Source organism: Carcharodon carcharias, chromosome 19 (genome assembly GCF_017639515.1).
Source record: "Carcharodon carcharias isolate sCarCar2 chromosome 19, sCarCar2.pri, whole genome shotgun sequence".
Lineage (NCBI taxonomy): Eukaryota > Metazoa > Chordata > Chondrichthyes > Lamniformes > Lamnidae > Carcharodon > Carcharodon carcharias.
The window spans coordinates 68870697-68890014 of NC_054485.1; the positions used below are offsets into that span (position 1 = coordinate 68870697).

The 19318-nt window shown below is 42.7% G+C and overlaps 2 protein-coding genes across 2 annotated transcripts in view; one reads left to right on the forward strand and one right to left on the reverse strand.

Annotated features, from left to right (window-relative positions):
• Positions 1 to 19318, forward strand: part of LOC121291757 (zinc finger protein 271-like) — a 55921-nt gene that overhangs the window by 5920 nt on the left and 30683 nt on the right. Inside the window, exon 2 of the mRNA XM_041213277.1 lies at positions 7264 to 7503. The gene's annotated coding sequence lies outside the window, so the exon portion shown is untranslated. The remainder of the gene's footprint in view (positions 1 to 7263; positions 7504 to 19318) is intronic.
• Positions 12539 to 16067, reverse strand: LOC121291758 (zinc finger protein 271-like). The gene is made up of 2 exons (XM_041213278.1): positions 16031 to 16067; positions 12539 to 15075 (listed from the first exon to the last, which is right to left on the reverse strand). The coding sequence occupies exon 2, from the start codon at positions 14476 to 14478 to the stop codon at positions 13117 to 13119; it is 1362 nt and encodes a 453-aa protein (XP_041069212.1). The 5' UTR covers positions 14479 to 15075; positions 16031 to 16067; the 3' UTR covers positions 12539 to 13116.

The following is a 19318-nucleotide window of genomic DNA, read 5'->3' on the forward strand; positions in this document are numbered from 1 at the left end:
CATGAGTGAATGAAAGCAGAATGGTTAATCAGCAGTACTGATTGAAGACAATCCCTTAAGATGTCCTTTCCAGCTGACACAGGGGCTTTACCACCTTTCACAGCTTCAGGAACCTGGACACAAAGACAACACTGACACCTGCAGCTCTGACTAGTTACCACTTTAAATCAAATCAAACTTTCAGGTTGCCAGTTGACAAGGAAAACAGCTTGGCCTAAATAGCCAAGTGGTTATGGTACAGGGCTTGTAACCTCAAGATCCAGAGTTCAAATCTCACAATGGCAAACAATGTAATTTCATCTGAATAGGAACAGATGGAAACGTGTTTGTACTTGAAAGAGTTACAGGGGAAAAGCATTCTGTACATAGCCTTGGGACTTAACCCCTTAGAAACTGAATCAAATACAACAGGAATATTATAAGTTACCGTCATTCATGGCTTTGGTAGCACTCTCATCTCTGAGTCAGAAGGTTGTGGGTTCAAGCTTCGCTCCAGAGACTTGAGCACTGAGGCTGACACTCCAGTGCAGTACTGAGGAAGCACTGCACTGTCAGAGGTACCACCTTTCAGATGAGGCAAACCTGCCCTCTCAGGTGAATGTAAAATATCTGATGCTATGTTTTAGAAGAGCAGGGGAGTTATCCTTGATGTCCTGGCCAATATGGATCCTGCAATCAACATCACATAAACAGATTATTTGGTCATTATCATGTTGTTGTTTGTGGGAGCTTGCTGTACACAAATCTGCTGCCACGTTTCCTACATTACAAAAATAACCACACTTCATAAAGTGCTCATTGGCAAGTGTTTTCAGATGTCCTGTGCTTCTGAAAGTTGACATATAAATGCAAGTCTTTCTGTCTTAGGGAAATGCTCTGCTTCCTGTGAACTGAAAATGATAAATCCATTGATGGAGAAAGTATACCAGCCCACAGTGACACTGGTCAATATATTGTGTACAAGACTCTTACTGTAAGCTCCTGAGTGTTTCAGTGAATAGGAACACACCGAGCTCATAAATCAGGGAGTTTGGGTTAGGCTAAAAGAATGAATTTATTTTCAGTTATAAATCTATACAGAAGATTGATAAAACAGCAGATAAAAATCACAATATTCAGCTCAAACCAAACTTTAAATCAACCAAAATAACAAAGCATTTGAAAATGACTCAAGATCTTTCCCAGAACATGAAATGAGTCTTGGAAGAGTGTAAGGTGAACATATCACACCGTTATTACATTGAGGTATGATGGGCTGAGGGAACTCAGTTCTGTAGGAACTCACCCCCACTCCCTGAGTAGCTCTGTAGCCATCGATACCTTTATTCTCTTCCTTCCTGATCAAAGGCAGCATTTACTGCCCATCGAGAATATCTCTTGAGAAGATGGTGGTGACCCGCCTTCCTGAATCTCTGCAGTCCAAACCGCTGCAGTGAAACACTTAGATAAAAGCAAAATATTGCGGATGCTGGAAATCTGAAACAAAAACAAAAATAGCTGGAAAAACTCAGCAGGTCTGACAGCATCTGCAGAGAGGAATACAGTTGACGTTTCGAGTCCGTATGACTCTTCATCAGAACAGAGATTCTTCATTCTGATGAACAGTCATACGGACTCGAAATGTCAACCGTGTTCATCTCCGTAGATGCTGTCAGACCTGCTGAGTTTTTCCCGCTATTTTTGTTTTTGTTGCAGTCAAACACTTGTTGCCTTAGTTTTTTAAATTCATTCATGGGATGTGGGCATCGCTGGCTAGGCGACGATTAGTGGGATTTATCATCCCAAACTGCCCATGTTTAGAGGGCATTTAAGAGTCAACAACATTGCTGTGGGTCTGGAGTCACATGTAGGCCAGACCAGGTGAGGGTGGCAGATTTCCTTCCCTAAAGGACATTAGTGAACCAGATGGGTTTTTACAACAAGAAACTATGGTTCACGGTCACCATTAGACTTTTAATTCCAGATTTTTATTGAATTCAAATTCCACCATCTGCCATGGCAGGATTTGAACCTGGGTCCCCAGAGCGTTACGCTGGGTCTCTGCATTACTAGTCCAGTGACAATATCACTGTGCCATTAGTTTGGCACAGCTAATCCGGTATTGGATATCCTCGTCGATGGCGGCCTTTTGAGAGAGGTGGCTGTTGAGGTCTGGGAAGTGCTCAACACATTCCAGAGTCTCTACTTCAACATATATGGGGGATGGAATGTTTTGTAAGAAATTGGGGTCTTGGTTAAACAGATATTTTCTGCATAATATAACACCCCCTAAAAAGCTTTTTAAAAAGGCAACAATTTTTAAACAGTCTGTGGGAACAGGCAAGGTCACTTAGTTCATGCTGTCATTACTGTGTTAAGATGGCGTCTCCTGTACCCCCTTATCTATGCAATTGTTTAAAAAGGACCAGGATATGACCCTCAGCAAGATGTAAACTAAAAAGCTGACCTCGAGGGGGGTGACGCACAAGGCGGGTGGTAACCACCCTGACGTTTGGAGTACCTGTCCTGTATCCATTGGTCAGAATAGTTAGATGATTGACACTGGGTAAGTTACCAGACCCCCAAAAAAGGGTACATAGATTGGTGTCATACTGGTGAGGTACTGCTGAGGTGGCAGTGCTCGTTGGGCAGCTGTTTTCTTCAGATGGAAGATGGACCAAAGGAGGAGGAGGAAGGTCGAGAGATCGAGGGAAGAGTTTCCTAACACTTTGATTAGAAAGCGGAATGCTGTTATCACAAGCTGTTACCGGTCATATACGTTTTTTTCTGTCTAATTAGTTAATGTATCATATCTAAACTGTTGTTTCTTTATAAACTTACATGCGAATAGTCAACTGCCTATTTAGGTATCGGTGGTCCAGAACCCAGAAATCTTACAGTTTAGCTGACCAGGTGTGTGTTGATATTTGAATTTTGACTTGGCAACGTTCAAAGACAGGCCGGGTTTCTTGTATGTAGAGTTGGAGAAATCGAGAATGGTTTGTAAATCTGTTAAAGAGTGGGCAGTGACATTGCAGTCATCTGCAAACTGTAGATCATGTGTATCTATGGTGGTCAGTTTAGTTTTGGCACAGAGGCAACTAAGGTAAATGAGTTCCCCATCTTGACGGTTTTTAATACTGACTCCAGAGGGCAGTTGATCTTTGATAAGGTGAATAGTCACTGTCAGGTAGATTGTAAATAGAATGGGGGCTATCACACAACATTGCTTGACACCAGTCTGGATTTTGAAGGCTTCAGTTTCAGATCTCCCACTCAAGACAGTTGCAGTCATATCATCATGAAGCAATTGCAGGATTGTGAAGAAGATTCTTGGACATCCAAATCATTGGAGCACAATCCACAGAGCCTCGCGATTTACTGAGTTAAACGCTTTGGTCACATCGATGAATGGAATGAAGAATTCCTAATGTTGTTCTCGACATTTTTCTTGGATTTGTCTGGTAACAAAGACCATGTCGGAGGTTCCTCTGGGAGGTCTAAAGCCAAGTCAAAGTTCTAAGTGATGTCTGTATCACTCGATCCATGTGGGGGACTGATGACAGCTGCACAGATCATCGACTTGTTCAACTGGTGATGAACATCCACCCAGCACCAAGTCATCATAATGTCCAAAAGTCTAAGAGGAAGAAGATCAATATCTCAGTCCTAAAACTGCCTGACTGAAGAGAGGAATTCCAGGTGCAGCTCATGACCAATCTGGAAAATCTTCACACATCCAACTCACTTCCTGAACAATGGGATCAAATAAAGTCAGCTGTACTGAACTCCTGTGTCTAGACCATTGGGTTCGAGCATCATTATCACCAGGACTGGCTCGACGAACATGACGCTCAAATATGTGACCTCCCGGAATGAAAACAATCGGCCTTCATTGTCTGGCAGAACAGCTCAAGGTCACAACTTAAGAAGGCAGCATTTCGACAGCTCAAGGCTGATTCTCAAATAAAAATCCAGGAGATAAAGAATATGTGGGAAGAGAGAGCCTGGGAGACCCAACAATACGCTGTTCATCATGAAATACAAATTTTTTTTGAACCGTGACTGCAATATCTTCTCCAAATCACTTTGACACTTGTCTGGAAGGTAACTCAATATTACATTTAAATTTTCAAGTACCTCTTGAAGGGGAAGTATGATAGAGGAAGGATCCTTGTGGGGTTAAATATAGAGACCGTGACTAAAATGCACGGTGAAGATTCAGAATGCAGCTGTCAGCAGAAAATACAGAACTAGACAGAGTGGGGGTTCCTTGATAAGCCACAAGATGTGCTTTGTCTATTGTAAATTGTAGGTAGAGTAACGGTAAAATCCTAACCTGCTAAGGACATGCTTTATTGTGATAGGGTAATCTAATTCTTGTATGTGTGAATTTGATTAGTGAATCATGGTATAGTAATGACTTGTGTTAATCTGTGATTGGTAGATGCAAATAAACCACTTATCAGGAACGTATAAGAATAACGATGTGTAATTGATCGGAGGAGTTCGTATGTCATCTAAGGATACGTGTGCGACTTGTCAATGTATATATAATCACACTGCATGGCAATCATGTTAAAGGATTTCCAGCATCTGCAGTTTTTTGCTTTTATCTTGTTAAAGACAACTGCTAGTTAAACAGGTGATGGGCATTGATTATCCCATCTAAATAAAATCAAAAAATACAGCTGGAACACTTTGTGTGGAAGCTACTTGGAAGTTAGTAGCACTGAGGAGTTGTCTGGAAAATAAACCAGCTTGAACCAAAAGCCCAGCTTGGATTAATTCTTCCACCACAACCTCTTATTGTGAGTAACATGGTAGCAGAGAATGGTTTTAAGCTTTGCTGATCAGTTGCTGTATATGAAGATTTTTGTTTTAATCCTCTGAGGGAAAAGAAGTTTACTGTTGCTGACCATTTAAGTTACGGAATGGCAGAAGGACAGTGCAAAATCGCAAGCTTTGATTATCCACCAATTTTTTTTTTACTCTGAACCTTATCAGCAATGGAAGGCTAAAGTCAAAATGTGGACCCAGGTTACTTCCATACCCCAGAAGAAGCAAGGTATGGCTTTGGCATTATCATTACTAACCAAAAGTAAGATAAGGAGTAAAGTATTTTCAGAATGGAAAGTGGATGATTTGGATCATGAAGAGGGATTGAACCTTCTGTAACAATTTTTGGATAAGTTTTACAAAAAGGATGAGTTATTGAAAGCATATGATTGGACAATCTTTAATAGGTTTAGGAAATCAGATCATCAGTCCATGGAAGAATATATCATGGATTTTGATAAATGGCACAGGAGACTACAGAGATTTGAACTTGAAATTCCGGAATCTGTATTGGCATTTAAATTACTGGACTGCGCTCGCATTTCCCACGTTGATAGTCTTTTAGTACTAACAGGAGTTCAGTTCCAAGGGAAAGAATCTCTTCTAGATCAAATGGCTGCTGCCCTAAAAAGATTTCTGGGGAAACAGTCGTTCCCTGCCACTTTCTTAGCAAATGCGAACAAATATGCTGTGAAACAAAGGATAGAGGATTCAATGGTGGCTAAATTTTGAGGTCAACCAAATATTAGATGAAGATGCCAATACAAAGATAGGGCTAATGACAAGAGGTCTGAAAATTGTAACCCTAGCCAATTTGAGAGTCGGGACAAAAAGTGAGTCTGGGACAGTGACCATAGGCATTTAAACCCAAAAAATGCATGGGGAATGGTTAATCGGTGTTTTTGGTATGATTCTCAGTATCATTACGAGGTGAACTGCCCACAGCGAAGGAATCGTGTTTTTGAAGTGACCCATGAGACGAATTCATCTGAAACTGAAAATGATGATGGTCACTGTCACAATGGAATTATATTGATCACTGAGAGTTTGAATACGGTGATGAGTATCTTGATGTACATTCCTTCCTGCAGTTCTGGACAGTGGTTGCACTTCTACGGTGTGCAGCATGGATTGGCTTGACTGCTATCTGGAGTCTCTTGATGATGCAGACCTGCAGAAGGTCAAGGAATATGAAAGCTCTGCCTGCTTCAGGTTCGGAGATGGCAATACATTAACATCCTCCAAACGGGTGGTTCTTCCTTGTAAAATAGCAGGGATCAATCCGTTTATCAGTCCTGATGTGGTTTCTAGTGAGATACCGCTATTGAGTCGATCTGCGATGAAGGCGGCTCAGATGAAGCTAGATATGAAGAATGTTAGAGTAGTCGTGTTTGGAAAAAATGTGGATCTACGTTTTAGGCCATTACTGCTTGCCACTAAGGAAGCCAGAGATTTCTCATCAAAAAGTTCATGAAGTTTTGTTAATGGCTGAGAGCCACTAAGGAAGCCAGAGATTTCTCATCAAAAAGTTCATGAAGTTTTGTTAATGGTTGAGAATAAAAATTTGGTGGATAAAAAGATCGTTTGGAAATTACAGAGACAGTTTGCACATCCGGCACCACAGAAACTGAAAACTCTGCTCTGAGATGTGGGAATGGTCAATTTGTTTGGGACAAGGATAGGGATTTTTTTTTTAATACACTTCATAGATATGGCAACCAGATTTAGCGTATCTACTGTGATACATAGTAAAGACAAAAGGACCATTGCCGATGAGGTAATGGAGAAATGGGTAGCAACAGGATTAGAAACACCAACGACGTTCCTCACAGATAATGGTGGGGAATTCACCAATGATGAATTTCGAGATATGTATGGAAATTTAAACATCATAGTTATGCACACTGCAGCTGAGAGCCTGTTTTAATAATGGTCTTTGCGAAAGAAACCATGCGGTAATAGACGACATGTTACATAAAATATTGGCTGATCAACCAGATTGTAAATTGCAAATGGTGCTAGCATGGGCGGTGCATGCAAAGAACTCTCTGCAAATGGTTGTGGGGTACAGTCTGTATCGGTTTGTGTATGGAAGAAATCCAAAGTTCCCTTCAGTGTTGTCAGATGCTCCCCCTGCTCTAGAAGGGACCAGCATTAGATCCACCTTTTCTGCTCATCGCAATGCTTTGCATGCGGGCAGAAAAGCTTTAATTAAAGCTGAGGTTTCGGAGAAAATTCGGCAGGCCCTACGGCACCGCATAAGACCATTGGGAATGCAGTTTAGACAAGGAGATGTGGTATATTATAAGAGGGAAGGCCAGAAAGAGTGGAAAGGGCCTGGCAAGATAATAGGGAATGATGGGAAAGTAGTAATTGTGCAACACGGCAATCAAACTGTTAGGGTACATTCTTCAGAGTTAATTGGTGCTGTCTATTCCTTTACAGGTTCTGAACAGGATATAGAACACGAGGAAGCACCATGTACTTCACATACACACAGACTGGGTAGTTACGAGGAGCAGACGAAGGCAGATGCAGGGTTGACTGACTATGAACAAAGTAATACTGAGGTACAGGATAACGCTATTCATCCAAAAGGGCAACTACCCAAAGTAGGAACAAAGGTAACTTACATGCCAGAAGGGACCAGTATGTGGAGGGATGCCACCATCACAGGGAGAGCAGGTAAGGCCACTGATAAATACAAACATTGGTAAAATGTGCAGGATGAAGGACAGGAGAAAAGACCTATCGATTGGCAAACCGAGGTAAAGATGTGGAAACCCAGAAAGTGCAGTCTGAGTTCTGAAGTGGACCAGAAAGTGGTTGTGACCCTAGAAAAAAATCAAGGACTTGCAAACGGGGTTCTGCTCACATGGGAGGATGATCATATAGCAGTGCAGAAAGGGAGAATAGAGGCTATAGCTTAACAAGAAGGACTAGAGAGCAAGCTAGCAATCTCAATAAGAGTAGAAGTCCCTGTGACCAAGAGATTCTAGTAGTTGCTAATAAATTGGAAAATAAGCTGATAAAGGAAGCGAAACGGAAAGAATTGGAAAGTTGGGAGGAATTTGGGTATATTCTGAAATACCTGACAAGAGGACAGCCAGCTTTATCTCACAGATGGATCTGTATAGGAAAGGTACTCCCAGACGGCACATATAAGGCCAAAGCGAGATTAGTAGCCCGAGGCTTTGAAAAGAGACTAGGAGATCAGGATGTCAGAGTAGATTCGCCTACTGCAGGGAAAGTGAGTTGGAAGGTTTATTTAACTATTTTGGCATCCTATTCCTGGGAGTGCAAAACGATTGATATATAGGCTGTGTTTTTACAGGGGGAGGAGTTTCAAAGGGAAGTTTTTTTGAAACCGGCCAAAGAAGCCGGGGATGTAGAGGGAGAGATGTGAAAATTGAACAAGTGTGTTTATGGGTTGATGATATTTTTCCGTGAGGTCTGTCCTGTTGAAAACAGGTTGCATTCAGTTAAAGGCAGACTCCGTGATGTTCTACTGGTACCATAAGGAGAAACTAGCTGGAATCTTGCATGTTGATGGTTTCCTGTGGGGAGGCTCTGTCGAATTTGAACAATGTGTAATCGCGAAGATAAAGGAATTCAGGTCGGAAGTCAGGCTTGAGGGGCCTTTAAATACATAGATTTAGACATTAAGCAGAGCAAGTTAGGAGTGACATTGAATCAAAAATCTTATCTAGAAAATATTAATCATATTCCAATAACTCGGGTTAGATCTTCACAAAAAGAGATCCTGCTACCAAGGAAGAAACAGAACAGTTAAGAAGTTTGATTGGGCAGCTGAATTGGTTGTGCATTCAGACTAGGCCTGACGCTAGTTATGATGTGTTGGAGCTGAGTACCATGATGGAACATGCTACAGTTGAGCAAATTCTGAGAGCAAATAAAACACTTAAAAAATTAAATTCTGAGAGATGTGTGCTCAAGTTTCCAGCCTTGGGTGATCCAGAAGATGTGCGATTGGTCATTTTTAGCGATTCTTCACATGCCAATCTTTCAGATGGTTACTCTAACGCAGCAGGGTTTATCATATTCTTGGTGGAAAAGAATGATAAGTGTTGCCCACTGGCTTGGGAGGCCAAGAAAATAAAAAAAGTCATGAAAAGCACCTTAGCTGCTGAAACACTGGCCTTGGTAGAAGCATTAGATATGGGGGCTTACTTATCCAATGTACTGACAGAAATATTATATCAGGGGCAATGTGAGAAATGTTTGCCCATAGAATGTTATGTTGATAATCGGTCTCTTTGGGATAATTTTCATTCCACAAAGTGTCACTGAAAAAAGACTAAGAATAGACCTAGCCAGCATAAAAGAAATGTTAGAGAGAAGGGAGATCTCTAAGATAAAATGGGTGGACACAAGTCACCAACTATCAGACTGTTTTACAAAAAGAAGCACCTGCTCTAAGAAATCATTAAATATATTGGAAGAGGCGTGTCTTATTTTATAACGATGCAATAAAAAAAAGCTTTTTTGTTCATGTATGTATATATTTGGTAAAGGAAATATGGGAACTAAAGATGTGGAAAAACATGACATTATTTCCTTCTGTTTGTTTAAAAAAATGTTCTTTAAGGTTTATTTTTCAAAGTTTTCATTTAAAAAGAGGGGAATCTGTAAATGTATAAATAATCACACTGCATAGCAATCACCTTGTTAAAGACAATTGCTAGTTAAACAGGTGATGGGCATTGATTATCCCACCTAAACAGAATAAAAAGATACAGCTGGAACACTTTGTGTGGAAGCGACTTAGAAGTCAGTAGCACTGAGGAGCTGTCTTGAAAATAATCCAGCTTGAACCAAAACACCAACCTGGATTAATTCTTCCACCACAACCTCTTATTCTGAATAACACGACCCCGCCACCCCCTCCCCGCCTCACATATGCTCGAATAAACCAGTGAAATCTCATCTGATCATTGAAAGTAAGGACGGTGATGGAGCTCCCACTTCAACCTTATTATCCAATTTGATTAGCGGAAGATAAATTTCAGAATCCTTCATTTCTACCTTTTTCTTTATCTACCACCACTAATACCTTCTTTTGGTCCTCTTTCCTGTCAAAGTACTTTTTAAGCATATTTACATGACACACCTTATGTTTCGTTCTTATATCTCGAGTACTTGTTAAATAATTTGCTTCACTCAGCTTCTTTTCAATCCTGTAAGGCCCATTAAACCTTGCCTTTAATAAGTCACCCAGTACCGGTAACGGAACTAGCACTTTTGCCTCATCAACAAAACCACGAGCTGTAGTTTTCCTATCTGCCTTCACTTTCATTACTTGCTGTGATATCTTTAAATGTTCCTTAGTTAACTCTCATACTCTGTCCAATCTTTAATACATAGCCCAGGAGTGCCGTTTCTGAATTTTGACCCGATTTCAGATGAATCAATTTCAGTGGTCCTCTTACCTCATGACCATGGGCTAGCTCAAAAGGACTAAAACCAGTCGATGCATTAGGAGCATCGCTAATAGTAAATAACAAGAAGGGATTCTCCTATCCTAATCCTGTGGATCGTCCTGGCCATATGCCCTCATCATAGTTTTTAAAGTTTGATGCCATCTTTCCAGAGCCCCTTGTGACTCAGGATGGTAAGTTGTTGACTTAAACTGTTTTATCCCCAAACTGTTCATTACTTCCTTAAACAGCTGTGACCTGAAATTTGAACCTTGATTTGATTGTATTTCTTTTGGTAAACCATATCTTGTAAAAAATTTAGTCAACACCTCCACAATTCTCTTTGTTGTAATATTTCTCAAAGGTATTGCTTCAGGAAACCATGTAGACATAACCATTATGATCAGCAAGTACTGATTTCCACTTATAGAATTAGGGAGGGGTCCGACACAATCAATCATGACCCTAGTAAAAGGTTCTTCAATGCTGGAATTGGAATTAAAGGTGCCAACCTAATCACTGCTTGTGGCTTCCCCATCACCTGACATGTGTGACATGTTCTACATAACTTAACCACATTTCTATACAATCCAGACTAATAAAAATGTTTTTGTATTTTCGCCTGTGTCTTTCTAATTTCTAAATGTCCTCCCATTGGAATTTCATGAGCTATTCTCAGGATCTCATTTTTATATCCAAATGAGTATAACAATTTGATGCACTTCCCTCCAGTTGAAAACTTTGCTGAAACGTGATAAGGCCGGCATTTTCTCATTAAAACATTACTCTTAAGGTAATATCATTCTGGAATACATTCTGCCTCTGTTTCTGAGTAAGTTGTCTGATATAACTGTTCTGTTTGCATATCCTTCTTCTGTAACTCTACCAGCTGCCTTGAGCTAAATACCTCAGCTGTATTATCCTCCAATCTTTCTTCCTGAACAATCTTAGCAAAAACGGTGTCAGTTAATTAGACTTCCACACCTCCTCCCTGCCTTCTAACTTCCTGTTTCAACCTGTGAGCCTGTGATCTTGTTATCACACAATCTGGAAACAATCCAGGATGTTCTCTCTACAACACTTCTGGAGAAAACACCTCTACAGGCTGCTCAACTACCATCGGCATCACTGGCAACTGTGACCCAGTTATGTCATTACCTACAATTAACTGAACCCCTACAATGGGAAATTTTTCCACTACTCCAACAATCACCTCACTTGTTTTCTACTTACTCTTTAACTTTACCTTTCAGAAATGGAATAGGTTTAGCATCTCCATATACCCCACCTGTCCTTGCAATACTCCCTCTGAGCAACAAATATCCCTATCCCACAACATTAAGGATTAACTAACCCATGTCTCTTAAAATTTTAATATCCTTACCTATTCCACTCAGTACACATGGAAAGACTTCCCCTTCACATACAAAATTGTTAAATATTTCTGCAACCTGCTCCTCAGAACTCCCTTGGGTAAATTGTGAACACATCCCACTTCTTTACCTATCACTGATTCTTCCTGCTTTACCTGTGCACAAACAACTGTTTTTTCCTGTGCCTGAACCTCAAAACCCACAGTACTTTTATTTCCAGTACTTTCTGCACCCAAATAATCCCAACAGATTTTCTCTGTAACTTCCAACACACTGACTTCATGTGTCCAACTTTATTACAATGAAAACACCTCAATTTTCTACCCTCAGCACTTTCCTTTTCATTCTGAGAAAAAAAACTTCCTGGGAATTTCCACCTCTCCTTCCCTTCCCTGACTACCCACCTTCCCAGTTTCTATCCGTCTCTGATTTAAAACAGTGATGAAAAAAAGTTTAGATCTATGAACTAACTCATAAAGATCAGCTATCTCTCCTGCTTGTCTTGCCGTTTCAACCTTCTGTTCCTCCACGAGTTCTCACTATCGAATAAATTGATTCTTTAAATTATTACAAAAGATTTACTTCTCTTAGAACTGCATCAGTCATCTCTACCTTTAATTCCCATATCCACCGGTCAAAATTACTTTGTTTTACTTTCTCAAGCTCAATATAAGTTTGCCCAGGCTGTTTCCTCATATTCCTAAATTTCTGCCTGTATGCTTCAGGAACCATGCACTCAAAATAGCCTTTTTTACTATATCATAGTTCACCAACATTTCTTCTGACAGTGAAGCATAAACCTCATGTGCTCTACCCACCAACCTAGATTTTAACAGCAATGTCCAGTTTTCCTGTGGCCATTTCATCTGTTTAACTATTTTCTCAAATTTAAAAAAAAATCCTTCAACATTTTTTTCTTCAAACTTTGGAAGAGCTTGCACAAATTTAAACATCTCTCCACTGAGTTCTGATCTGGAAATAAGTCCTCCCTCACCATCTGGTATTTCTATTTTAACTGCCAGCATTTTAAGCTGGAATTCTCCGTCTCTCTCTTTTTCTCTTTTCCCCCTTTTCCAACCTCGCCATTTCTAATTCCATTTCCTGTTTTCTTTCTCTCTCCTGCCTTTCTGTCTGTCCCCTTTGGAATTCCCTTTTTCTTTCCTTTTCGTTCTTTCTCTGCTCTTTCTTTTTCTGCTGCCACTAGTTCCAATATTTTTATTTGCAACTGAATTTGATCCCATTCCAATGACCTAGCCCTTGGAGAAATCGGTCTCTCGGGTATTCCTTTCAATTTTTGTGTTGGTGCATGAGGAATTGCAATGAATTCAGTAATGACTTGCTGCATAACCTGCATGTGAATGGTTTCTCCCCTATGTAAATGCGCTGATGTGTACGGAGAGTCGATGACTTGGAGAATGATTTTTTACACACCTCACATATGAATGGCTTTTCCCCAGTGTGAATTTATTGGTGTCCATGGAGGGTCATTAACTGCAAGAATGACTTGTCGCACACCTCGCATATGAATAGTTTCTCCCTGTGTGACTCCGTTGGTGTTTGCGAAGGCTTGCTAACTGCGAGAATGACTTGTCGCACATCTCGCATGTGAATGGTTTCTCCCCTGTGTGACTGCGTTGGTGCATGCGGAGGCTTGATGACTGTGAGAATGACTTGTCACACACCTCGCATGTGAATGGTTTCTCCCCTGTGTGAATGCGTTGGTGTATGCGGAGGCTCGCTAACTGTGAGAATGACTTGTTGCACATCTCGCATGTGAAAGGTTTCTCCCCTGTGTGACTGCGTTGGTGTTGGCAGAGGTGTGCTAACCGAGAGAATGACTTATTGCACACCTTGCATGTGAACGGTTTCTCCCCTGTGTGACTGTGTTGGTGTTGGCGGAGGCTCGCTAACCGTGAGAATGATTTGTCGCACACCTCACATGTGAACGGTTTCTCCCCTGTGTGAATGCGTTGGTGAATGCGGAGGCTTGACGACTGTGAGAATGACTTGTTGCACAGCTCACATGTGAATGGTTTCGCCCCTGTGTGAATGCGTTGGTGAATGCGGAGGCTCGCTAACTGTGAGAATGACTTGTCGCACACCTCACATGTGAATGGTTTCTCCCCTGTGTGACTGTATTGGTGAATGCGGAGGTGCGCTAACCGTGAGAATGACTTGTTACACACCTTACACGTGAACGGTTTCTCCCCTGTGTGAATGCGTTGGTGTATATGGAGGTGTGATGACTGTGAGAAAGACTTGTCGCACACCTGGCAGGTGAACGGTTTCTCCCCTGTATGAATGCGTTGGTGCTGATGGAGGGATGACAAGTTCAAGAATGATTTGTTGCACACGTCACATGTGAATGGTCTCTCCCCAGTGTGTACGTTCTGGTGCCTGAGGAATTGCGATGAACTCGGGAATGACTTGTTGCATAATCTGCATGGGAATGGTTTCTCCCCTGTGTGAACGTGTTGGTGAACACGGAGGGTCGATGACTGCGAGAATGACTTGTTGCACACTTCGCACATGAATGGTTTCTCCCCTGTATGAATGCGTTGGTGTACACGGAGGGTCCATGACTGTGAGAATGATTTCTTGCACACCTCGCACTTGAATGGCTTCTCTCCAGTGTGAATGCTTTGATGTCTATGGAGGGTTGATGCATCAAAGAATGATTTGTTGCACACCTCACACATGAACAGTTTCTCCCTGGTCTGAATGTGTTGATGTACGTGGAGGATCGATGACCTTGAGAATGATTTGTCACACACTTCACATGTAAACGGTTTCTCTCTTGCGTAAACACTCTGGCGCCTCAAGAGATCAGATGACTGTGTAAAAGCCATCTCACAAACGTCACACCAGAAGGGTTTGTCCCCGGTGTGGTTCTTCTGGTGTCTCAGGAGGCTCGAAGATGCCAAAGGAGCTTTATCTCAAACCTCACAATTGAAATTTTTCTCTTTCATATAGCTCCCCTTGTCTTCACAGTAGTCAGAACAGTTCTACCTTGTGTATCAGCAGATTTTATGAGCCTGTGGAGCCCTCCTCACACACTTCAGCCCTCCTCACACACCTCACACTTGAACAGCCTCTCACCTGTAGGAATGAGTCAGTGGCTCATTAGGCTCGATGAATGATTGAAGCTCTCCCCACACTTGGAGCCCACTCACACTTCTTCCCAGACTCACCCTGAACAATCGCTTACAGCTGAACATTCAGAAAGGTTGGTTCTGATGGAAGGTTCCACACCACTGACCAGTTTCAGATCTGACCTAACCAATTCCCAGATGATGGTTTCACCGCCAAACCTTCTCTGTGTTGAGCAATGCTATGAAGGAACTGGATGTCTTCCCAGTTGTGCAGTTGTTCCTTGAGTGAGGGTCAGGATCTATCTGCGGTGTCTATCCTCTCTGTATTCTCTGGTGTGGTGCGGTGCAATCCTTCTGTAAAACAGGAAAAGGAAACATGATTTCCTCCAACTCTCTCTCCTCAGTTAGAGACTATTCCACAGTGAGTGCCAGTCTGCTATTCCCCTGTGGAAGTCCTTTTTTTTTCCTCACTTGACTGTCACACACCATCTGTTTCCAGCAGGGACACTGGATAGTGACCAGGAGCAGACAATGTGACTACTTTCTTTCCTCCACCCAGTCCCTATCTTCCCAGACACCATGAGGACAATGGAAAAGATGTCGGACAAGTGTAAAACAGGCTATCAATTCACTATGAGCTCTAGTTGTGCTGGTGAAGACCGGTTTTACCCTTAGAGTATGTGTTTAATATAAAAGTTGAGCAGAAATGTTAATTCAATGGAAAGGTTGAAATTTCTCCCCTTGTTTTCCAAACTTACTTGAAGAAAACACACTGGGCAGGAAGTGCTGGAAACTAAGGAAAATATTGCTTCAGTGTAGCTGATTGAAGGGTTCTAGTTTATCCTGGGAAATTAGATACACTGCACTCGCTCAGACTACACATCCCAAATTCAGCTATCAGCCATAGCACTGGGCAAAACTATCAAATCCAAGCCCAGGCTTTTGGGAAAGGCCCAGGCCTTCAGTAAAATCTTAAAAGAAGGAATTAAAAGACATTTCAATAAATGTTTCTCTGCATCTCCCAGATAATTACACCTCACCTTCTCATATTCAGTAATGACCCATCAACAAAACTCAGCCTGTAAATCAGAAGGGAAATGCTTCCAATAAACACACTCAATATCCAACACACAGCTCCAGCCAAACAGTTCAGCACAAAGCACCCAGTAAGCAGCTCTCTCAGCTGGATCTTCTCACACAGCATAAGGGGCATTTCCACACCTGATTCCCCACAGGATAGTCAGGCTGCCTGAACATTAGTGTGGATATTATGTGATGTAATTATTATAAATTCTGTTCCTTCACTCACCATCTACTCACTTGGTTTTCAGTCCCTACAGGAAGTGAACCAGCTGTGGATGAGGAAGAGGAGAGAATGGGCAGAGTGGGTGGGCTCTCTGATTGACGTCTCTCACAGCCAATCCAAATATTTCTGGAACAACATGAGTTTCCTGAAGCTTGGGAAACTGACCGGTGAAATGCAGGTGACTTTGAGCAGCAGATCAGGTGGGAATTTAAACTTGTCATTGTCCCATCTGAATAAAACCTCACTTATTGCAGCTGCTGTTTCAGTTCCCCCGGTAAATGTTTGACAGAGATTTCTAGTGTGGGAATAATATTCTTCATCCTCGGACACTTTCAAACTGACAACATCAGTGTGGGATGTGCAGCCTTTGATGTGTTTGACAGCAGATCAGAAGAGGAAGACCCACAGCATCCAAGACAGTGATAACGTGCAGTGGTGAGATCAGCACATACACCGGAAAGGGGGACAGGAGAGAGGGGCACAGCCTCTTACCCAGTCGGAACTACATTACCCATGCAGCCACAGGAAGACCAGACCAGGGTCCCTGATGGGAGTTGTAATTCTGCCACGTGTTCAGTAGTTGGAATCTGAGAAAGCGCGAGCCCGAGGGGCTGTCACGTGGGCGGGGCTGGAATTGGAGGTGTGCACCTGTAAATCCCAGCCCCGGGCAGCGGGGACCAGGATCTCAGCCGTTTAAACGCCTCTACCTCCCATCCCCCCTCCTTCACCCCCACCCCTCCTCCTTCACCCCCAGCCCCCCTCCTTCACCACCCACACCCCCCTTCACCACCCACACCCCCCTTCACCACCCACACCCCCCTTCACCACCCATACCCTTTCAAACACCCACCCTCCCTCCTTCACTCCGCATGCCCCCCTTCACCTCCCCATTCCCCCTCATTCACCCCCCCATCCCCCACTTCCTTCACCTCCCATCCCCCATTTTCTGCAACCCTCATCCCCCTCATTCACCCCCATTCCCCTCTTTGACCCGCCAACCCCCACCTTCCCCCCCCCAGCCACCCCCATCTCAGACACCCATTAACTTGGTTAAATGGATAACATGGGACTACACTGGTTTTCTGTGACTGGTGAGAGACTGTTTTCTCCAGACTGTGGAGTAAAAGTATAAAAGTTTGACTCTCCCAGTTTTGACTCCATCTCCCTTACTGGTGCTGAAGGGCCTGTCCTCCATTTAGACCCTGCCCCAGTTAAGATTGTAGATCTAAGGTGCTCCGCTCCATGGCCCTGTCCTCAAATCATTTCTCTCCCTCTTGAAGCTGTCTGCTTGCCATTCCTTTACTACTAGATTTCTGTTTTGTCTGGTGGTGAGGGGCATTTCTTTCTGACTCGAGGTAAAATGGGACAGATTGTAAGAGACCCTCTGTGAATCTGACATCAGGTCATCAGATGGTTTTACACAGGGGCAGCGTGTGGATGAGAAATAGGTGGGGACTGAGGATAGACCCTTGGTCGGACTCCAGAGCGATGGGGGTGGGAAGATTAACCATTGCAGGAGATTCTCTGGCTACTACTGAAGAGGCAAAAGTGAGCCATGCGATAACGATCCCACTCAATGGACAACAGAGAAGAGTTAGAGGAGGAGGATAGTGTGGTCGGGCATGTCAAAGGCTGCAGAGAGGTTGCTTCCCTCTTTACAGATGTTGCCTGACCTGAGTATTTCCAGCATTTGCTGAATAAGTATCAGATTTCCAGCATTCACAGTATTTTGTAATTGTATTTGAAGAGCTGGGTGTGTGCACTTTAGGGAAGTGTAGACTATGGGGTGATTTGATGGAGGTTTGAAAATAACAACAGTTTGTGTTTGTGACTTCATGTGGACAAATTATTTCAATTGGATAGGTTAGGGAGGACCAAAGGTCATATTTACAAGTTGTGAAAGGACAGAACGACAGATTCATAAATTGTTAAAAGTAGCCCTGGGGCCCATTTTTCAAAGAATAGAATTGAAAAACAGAGAAGTTATGTTGAACTAGTACAGAACCTTGGTTAGACCACACTTGGAGAGCTGTACACAGTTCTGATCTCCATACTGAAAAAGGACATGAAGGAACTGGAGAAGGTGCAAAAACATTAATAAGGATGATCAGAATTGAGAGATTGTAACTATCAGGAAAGACTGAACAGGCTCGCACTCTTTTCCCTGGAAAAGAGAAGGCTGAGGGACGACATAATAGAAATCTTTAAAATTATGAATTATAAAATTAAGAATTTGGGGGTAAATGGGGAGAAGATGTTCCCACTTGTGTGGGGGAGTCCAAAACTAGGGGCCAGAAATATAAGATGGTCAATAATAAATCCAATGAGGAATTCAGGAGAAACTTCTTCACCAAGAGAATGATTAGAATTTGGAACTTGCTCCCACAGGGAATGGTTGAGGCAAATAGTTTCAATGTATTTGACGGGAAACATAGAAAATAGGAGCAGGAGCAGGTCATTCAGCCCTTTGAGCCCGCTCCGCCATTCAATATGATCATGGTTGATCGTCTATCTCAGCGCCATAGTCCCACTCTCACCCCATACCCCTTGACAACTTTAGAGTCAAGAAATCTATTTCCTTCTTAAATATATTCAGTGATTTGGCCCTCTGTGGTAGAGAATTCCACAGCTTCACCACCCTCTGAGTGAAGAAGTTTCTCCTTATCTCAGTCCTAAATGGTCCACTCCGTATCCTGAGACTGTGACCCCTCATTCTAGACCCCCCCAGCCAGAGGAATCATCATCCCTGCATCCAGTCTGTCCAGCCCTGTCAGAATTTCATCCATTCCAATAAGATCCCCTCTTATTCTAATAAACTCCAGTGAATACAGGTCTAGTCAATCCAATTTCTCCGCACATGACAATCCTGCCATCCCAGGAATCAGTCTGGCGAACCTTCACTGCACTCCCTCTATGGCAAATATATCCTTTCTCAGGGAAGGAGACCTTAACTGCACATTATACTCCAGGTGTAGTCTCACCAGGGCCCTGTGAGAAAGCAGATGGGCCGAATGGTCTGTTTCTCTTCTTTAAAAACTAGAATGAAAACTAAGAAGTGCTGGAAATACTCAGCAGATTAATATTTCATCTCAAGGCGGCCTTTCATCAGAAACTAGGTTGGATGTTGGGCGACTCTTCCTGTTGTCAGAGAAAATCCCCAATGTCACCAGGATCAGCGCAACACCGCGACCACAACCCCGCTGTCACCAGCAGCACCACACTCACACCAACACTGTGACCTGCACGCTCACTGCCCCGCCCCACTCTCACCACCCCGCCCCACTCTCACCC

Bases quoted from the DNA above. Each gene is read 5' to 3' on its own strand.
- LOC121291758 (XM_041213278.1), bottom strand. From the start codon at position 14,478: ATGGCTTTTACACAGTCATCTGATCTCTTGAGGCGCCAGAGTGTTTAC.